At 52.7% G+C, this 7,531-nt stretch overlaps 1 protein-coding gene across 1 annotated transcript; it reads right to left on the reverse strand.

Annotated features, from left to right (window-relative positions):
- Positions 1–1,544: 1,544 nt before the first annotated feature.
- TRIL (TLR4 interactor with leucine rich repeats) lies at positions 1,545–7,176 on the reverse strand. The gene has a single exon (XM_049894118.1). It carries the CDS (start codon positions 6,664–6,666, stop codon positions 4,222–4,224), a length of 2,445 nt encoding a protein of 814 aa, XP_049750075.1. The 5' UTR covers positions 6,667–7,176; the 3' UTR covers positions 1,545–4,221.
- Positions 7,177–7,531: the final 355 nt, after the last annotated feature.

Genomic DNA, 7,531 nt, shown 5'->3' on the forward strand with positions numbered 1-7,531 from the left:
TCTGTCGAACCAATGTGATGGGATATTTATGCACTCTGCCCCAAGATAAAGCAACCAGATATGAGAAAACTACATTTCTTTTAGAATTTTTTAAGTAGGCAATATATTTAAGTATAGTAGCCAAATATCTCACTTACCCCATGCAAAATGAAAAGAATATTATTTGCCATATGATTGAGATGGATGAAGTGACTTGAAATCCTTGGAAAAAAAGCATTTGTGAACGCAAAGTATCCTTTTAAGTAAACTAAGAGGCAAAGGACAGCTGGAAATGTTATCACTAAATTAATGGAAAGATGGGGCACAAAGAAGCAAGACTGTTTATGCGTCCTTAGTTCCAGTCTGAAAGATGAACTAAGTTATGTCAAGAATTGAATAATGTAGAAGTTTTTGCCCAAACTAATATATTGTGTTCACTTTTTTTTTTTAACACAGCATGAGAAAGTAATTCAAGAGCTATCCTTCAACACCTAATTATAGGAGAGCCTCAAATAACAAGGGGGGCAAAAGGAATTGCCGTAATCTCATTACCTGAATTCTCTGGCTGGTTAGGGCTTAAGCAAAAATGCCTGGTCCATGAAACGTCTAACATGCATCACGCCGCTTGGCATCCTGTGTTGTCGTTAGCTGCCACCTAGTTCATAACAACTCAACTCCACGTGTACAGAGAAGAATTGCCCCGTAGACTTTTCAAGGCTGTGACCTTTCGGAAGCTGACGACCAGGCCTGTCTCCCGAGGCACCTCTGGGTGGGTTTGAAGCGCCAAACTTTTGGCTAGTAGTGAAGTGCTCAATCATTTGCGCCACCTAGGGACTCCTTCGTCCTGTGTACTGCAGAATGCTACTACAGCTAATACTCAACACCCACCGTGTAACAGGTGCTGATGAATGCTCTCTCCTCACTCATTTCTCCTCACAGAACTATGCTGTCCTGACGATTAGGACCCCCATTTTAATGGATGAAGAAACTGAGGCACAAGGAGATTAGGTAAGTAGAATGAATGCCACCTTCTGATGACTAAGATTCTCTCGTCACTTCACTATCAGTATTCTGAACTTTAACACTATTACAATTGTCTGAGGGTGATAAAGGCAGGAGTCAGAATCTGTTTTGAGCTTGGGTCACGGTCTCGAATTGTGAACACATTTCTGGCATTAGAATGCTTTATTGTCATTTATCTCCAAATTTAGGAGCGGAAGGGGAGTGGTTAACTAAGAATGCCAGATACTCCGGTGTCTATTTTAATGCTCGCTTAATATACAGTAGCTATTTTTTTATTTTTTTTACCCATGTTGCTGTACTTGTGGTGAAAACCAGATGCCCAGCCAATTAGTGAATGTGGTGTAATCACGCCCTAGTTCCTACCTGGCAGCCTCACAAAGTTGTCTTCCTTATGAAAACAGTAAATCTTATTTGAGTTGAGTGTCCCACCACCACAATTCCAGATCGTTCAATGGTCATTTCATCGAACACTTCTAACTCATGCAAAGTTTGTTATTTTTAGGAATTATATCTTTGCAAAAACTTTGTAATGGCAAAAATCACCTCCAGATCACAATTCTACCTTCTTTTTATTGATCATGAAAGTCAAAGGGGTTGGCCTTTAATTCGGCTTCCTTTAAAGAGGCAAGGCCCGCTGAGACGGTCAACTCACTGCGATTGGTGTTTAACAACACTTTCCCACCGTGGCTGACCATCTGCCTTTACAGCCATCTCATTGTTTCTTTGGGCATAAAGTCTCACCATGATTTCTTTAAAAAAGAAAGTCAAGTAATGTCCACACTCTACTATGAAAATGGAAATTAAAAAATAAAACAGTGGTAAAGCAGGGAAGATTTCAAGTTCATGTTTCATCTGTGCTGATTAAAATGCAGTGTATCTTTGCAGAAAATACTTTGAAACTTCAACAATAAAACATCTCTATTAGTAACTGGCTTTATTGATGTATCTGAACACACCAGTGTATAACATTTATTCATTTCCCACTGAAAAACCTTCCAGTGAAACTGTTAAATAGAACATAGACCCAGGCATTAAGCATTTTCAGTGATATTCTTCATTTGAAAGGGCTGGTAGTGAGGGGAGGAACCAGAGATCTTTTCCATACTTTCATCTGGGACTCACTAACACACTGCTGTGCAGAAGAAACAGCTCAAAGATGCAATAGCTCTGCAAGTGAAAACAAGCCAAGAATGGGGCCAGACAGGCACCCCAGAGCCTAAAGGTTGGAAATAAGAGTAAGCAACTTCACCTTTCCTGTGTACAATATGCTCTGAATCTAAAACAAGCCCTGGCAGCAGATTGAGTGGCAGTCTATTTCCTGTGGTTTATGAAGTTTTGGCCCCATAGATAAGACTGCCAGAAAAGCAGCTGCAGCTTAAGTGGTCTGGACATTTACTCATCTGAACATAAACAAAGATCAGCTAATTTAGATCTCTGGGTCCCTCTTCAGCTGTCCGGGCCACGGCAGGCACTGCTAAATCCAGGCCAAATATAAAAGGAGTGAACTGGGGTTGAAGAACCCCTGGACTGTGATGGATTCCCTGAGTCATTAGGACCTCAGGGGCTTTAAGGCCCTAGACAAAAGATTCACTGTTGACCTTAGCACCAGTATAGTGGCCTCCACTGCACTCCACTTCCGCTAAAACACGGGCTTGTGAAAATAAGCATGGTGTGCACCTTCCTAACGACAGCATTTTGAGATCCCATGCAAAATTACTAATGTAAACCAAACCACTACATCTAGTGTCAAACATGTATTTCGTAAATATCAGGGAAAGAAGCTACTCCAGATAGTTGAAAACAACTGAACAAATACAGGAACCTAACCCTAAGTTTCAAACAAAAACATTTAAAAGAAATACTGCCACCCTTAACTAAAAGATAAGACTCAATAACATAGTGAAACACTGGGCAATGGAGGGACTGTTTTGCAAAATGTATTAATTATTTCACAGTGAGGTCTAAGTACTCATAGAATCTTCCGGTTTTAGTAGAAACAGACACCCAATGATGGACTTTTTTCACATTTTTTCCCATAATTTCTTTCCTTCTACTATTTCATATAGAATAAGACATTAATGTGGTCGAACATTATACTATCAAATGACAGTTCACCTTTTGCTCCCCTCTTATAATTAGGAAATTATGTTATCGATTAACTGTGCATCTCAAGAGAAGGAAGGAGGGCACAGTCAACTGTATGTCACTATAAAAACATGATAGTGCCACACCACATCTATCCCAATCTAAACAGACCGTCAGAGATGCAGGACGTGAACTGGACTTCAGTTCCCCCCAGAGTCCATCAGTTACATACACATTACTTGCCTTATCAAGTCTGGCATTTCCATATACAGGTTTAAAAAAAACAAAAAACACAGGAGCAAACTGACAGGAAAGTCTTACAGACAGGCTACTCCTGAGAATGTAATCTTAGTTATCCTGGAAGCCAGCAAAGCATCTTCTTATGTTAACGTTAGAAGGAAATTAGTTGAACGCGACCAAGTCCAACTAATACAGTCCGTGAGTTTATTGTTCAGTTTGTTAAATGTCAGAGTTCTTCACATTGTTGAAAAAAATTAGTGTCTCTTGTTATTTAAACACCAAAGCATCCTGAATGTTCTCTCAAGTCAACATTAATGAGTTCCTTGGTGGATGTGTTAAACTTTGCCACCTGTTTACAATGTCTTTTTTCTTGGCAGAGACCACCAAACCAGTGGAGTCAGCTGCCAAGCCTTCTTTGTAACGATAATAAGTTCCTTTTTCCTTAAATAGAAACAAAGCTCCTCTGTAACACTAAGCAAGGAAAAGGCATGCACCCCAATCTCTTTCTGGCTATGTTGGGGGCCCAAGGACGCTTCTCTACCCCAGGAGGCTAGGTTTATTGCTTTGCAATCCCACAAAAGCCACTGCCAAAACTGTACCACGGCCTCCACGTGAAGAAGGCCTCCCACCTCTGCACCCCATCCATGTGTCCTCTGCTCTTGGCCTTGACCACCAAGCACCATCCATTTACTTCATGAGGGAGTACGGGGGATTGGAGATGGTGCCGAAATTGGCTCTCTCCCCCTTTTGGCCTCCCCCTTGGCAACTGCATACATGGGAAAGGTGAAAGTCTGATAAAATGGGTGCTTTCCCTGAGGTGGGTTGAGGGGCCCTGCGTGGAGGTGGCTCCTCAAGGCCAGTGAGATGGTCTCCACACCCCTGGAAGCCTTGGACCTAGTCCGAAAATCGCTGCAGAAGATGGTCCTCTCTCCTTAAGCTGCCCCCCGTCCCGCTGCCTGCGCTGTCCATGAAGCGGTCGCAGGGGAACTCGATGAGGTCAGCCTCGCTGAGTGCGCACACCGTGGTGCGCGGCCGGTGCGACTGGAAACCCGCGAAGTCTGCTGACACGCCGGTGCCCATGGAGCGCAGGGGCCGTCGGGTGGAGTACATGTGGCGAACGTGGACAGGGGCCCCGCCCTTCCGCCTGGCCCGCAGCTTCCTCCGCAGCCAGCGCGACGCCCAGGCTGCCAAAGCCAGGAGCACCAGCAGCGCGTTGACCGCCAGCAAGACCAAGGTCAGCAGCTGGTAGTCCACGCTGCCTCGGCTCCCCGGTTCCGGCAAGGTGACTAGCCCGGCGCAGTGGTCCCGGGGGGCCACGGGGCAGACCCGGCCCCCGAGCACGCCCTCCACGCACACTAGGTAGGGTGTGTCCCCGCGCAGCTCTCGCAGCGTGGCTGAGTCACTGCGCTCGGGCAGGTAGACGAAGCGGTGGAACTTGGGCTGCTGGCCAAAGCGGTCAAAGAGCAGGCGGAAGCGCGCGCCGCCCAGCGGCCGGGGGCTGCGGTGCTCGCGCACTGCCCAGCGCACCGAGGCGCTGTTGGCGCCCACAGCCTCCACTGTCAGGTTGCACAGGATGAACTTGTTGAAGTCGCACGGGTCGGACACCAGCGGAGGCAGGCCGACCCTGCCGTAGGCCTGGACGGCGCGTTCCTGCTGCTCCGCTGCCAGGCTCTGCTTCGCCGCGCGCTGCCAGGGGTCGTCGGCCGGCGGAGGCGCAGAGCCAGACGCCGTCGTCGGGGTGGGCTCCGAGAGTGCGGTGCCGGGCCGGGTCGGGCGTCCCCCCACGGGCTTCTCTTGCAGGTCCAGCAGGCGTGGCGCTGGGACCGCGACAGCAGCAGCGGAGGGATCCGGCTGCTGGAGGCCGGGGCCCCTCTGGCTCAGCCTCAGTACACTGCGGTTGCTGATAAGCTCCCTGACGGCCCCATCCGAGGCCACCCCAGGCAGAAATCGCCCCCGCTGCTGCGGCTGCGGCTGCGGCTGGGGCGGCAACTCCTCGGCGAGGCTGCCGGCAGGGGGCGCCATCTCCTCCCCCGCGCCTGTGGGTAGAGACATCCGCCTACTGTCGGCGGTCGGGGAAGCAGAGGGCGAAGGATCCCCGCAAGACCCATTCTGCAGCTGCTGGTCATCCAGGTAATCCAGGTACTTGCCCCGAAGGGACGGGGGGTGGCGACACTGCACGAAGACGGTGAGGAGCCGGCCCTGAGAGTGCCAGTTTCCCATCCAGTGCTTCAGGCCCCGCAGCCGGCAGTCGCAGGTCCAGCCGTTGCCGTCTAGATCCAGCCGGTAGAGGGCCGGGCTGGCCGCGAAGATGTCCCCGGAGAGGGCGCTGAGCGCATTGTCGCGCAGGCTGAGTTCGCGCAGGCGGCCGAGGTGGCCGAAGGTGGCGGGGTGCAGTGCGGACAGCTCGTTGCCGCTTAGGTCCAGCGCCTCCAGGCTGTGCAGCGGCTCCAGCAGTGCCGCAGGCAGCTGATTCAGCCGGTTGCCCTCGAGGCGTAGCTCGCGCAGGGCCTCTAAACCCCAGAAGGTCTCCGGAGCGAGGTGTGAGAGCTGGTTGCCCCTGAGCGACAGCAGGCCGAGGCGCGGCAGGTGCTGGAAGACGCGCGGCCCCAGGTGCTGCAGGCTGTTGGAGGAGAGGATGAGGGTGGAGAGGGAGCGCAGCGGTGCGAAGGTGGCCGCGTGGCGCAGGGAGGGCTGTAGCTCGTTGGCAGAGAGATTGAGGAAGCGCAGCTTGCCCAGATGGGCGAAGGCGTTCTTGCCCAGAAAGCGGATCCGATTGGATTCCAGATGTAGATAGAGCAGGTTGCCCAGGGGGGCGAAGACGGCGTCGGGCAGAGCCCCCAGGGCATTCCCGTCTAGCCGCAACTTCACCAGACTCTCCAGGCCCTCGAACGAACCGCGATTTAGGCGGCCTATCTCGTTTCCGTTGGCGTACAGGATGCGCAGCTTGCGCAGCGGAGCCAGCGTACCCGGAGCTAGCGCCTGCAGGAGATTGTTCCCCAGGTAGAGCTCCTCCAGCCGCGAGAGCTTCTCGAAGGTCTTGGGGTGTAGAGAGCGGATCTGATTGTACTGCAGGTCCAGTCGTCGGAGCTGCCCCAGACGGTGGAAGTCGAAAGCCGTGATATTGGTTATGAAGTTGCCGCCGAGGCTGTAGGTGAGGACCTCCTGGGAGCTTGGCAGCGAGATGGTCTTGGGCACTGCGCGGAGACCCCTGTTGGTGCACAGGAGGTGCTGAGGGTGCTGGCAGTCGCAGCGCTCAGGGCACACGGGCTCGATCCGCGGCGGGAGCGCAAGGCAGCCGCACACCACGAGCAGGAAGCGCACGACGCGGGCAGCCTCCATCGCCGCCTGCCCTGTGTGCTGCGGCCGGATCGTCCTCTTGGCCCGCCGGCTCTGTGTCTCCTCTGCATTCCCCTTGGCCTGGCCTGAGTCGCTAAATGGCCTCTTTTGGACTCCGCTGCTCTGTCTGGCCCCTTCTAAGCTCTTTGTCCGGTGGCTGGACCGGGTCTCTGCAGGCGGAATTCGCCTGGACAAGTCAGGCAGCGCTGGGCGCTCGGCGAGCTCCGGGTGCTACTTGTTGCATTTCTGCAGAAAACTGTTTCTCCGGGTGCGCGTCGGGGGCGGGGGAGGGAGCAAGACCTCGCGCTTTTTGTTTGCTGCAGAGGCCGGAGAGCTGGATTCCCTGGCGCGGATTTTCCTCGCCGAGTGGATTCCCCAGCTGCAGGCGTGAACACTTCCAAGAGCTCCTCGGGGCGCGGCTTGGCTGCTGCGCCCCGGCGCTCGGACCCCGCAGCCGGCGCCTCCTCGCTCCCGTTCCCGGACACTGAGTGCGGCCTCCGAGGAACAGCTTGGGGAGGAGCCGGGGGCGCGCAGGCTGTGTCCGGAAGGGGCCAAACTCGGCGAGTGGCGAGAAAATCGGGCGGAAATTCGTTCTTCCCACACACTGCCCCCCCCCGCCCCCCGGGAACGCAGGCGGAGAAAGAGGATACGGCAGAGGGAGGACAGACCCCGGCAGGGGGAGGAGGAGGAAACACTAAGCGGCTCCGCGTCTGGTCAGCCCGAGCCCTGGACGCCAAGTGAGAAAAGTAGGGATTAAAAACAGCTGTACCGGTCGGACACGCAGGGCTGGGGGCGGGGATGGATTACCGGGAGAGCAAATGGGATTTACAGACAGAGACCTTTTTATTTTAAACAAGTACACCCGCCG

The sequence above is a fragment of the Elephas maximus genome, chromosome 8, assembly GCF_024166365.1.
Source record: "Elephas maximus indicus isolate mEleMax1 chromosome 8, mEleMax1 primary haplotype, whole genome shotgun sequence".
In the NCBI taxonomy this organism is placed as follows: domain Eukaryota; kingdom Metazoa; phylum Chordata; class Mammalia; order Proboscidea; family Elephantidae; genus Elephas; species Elephas maximus.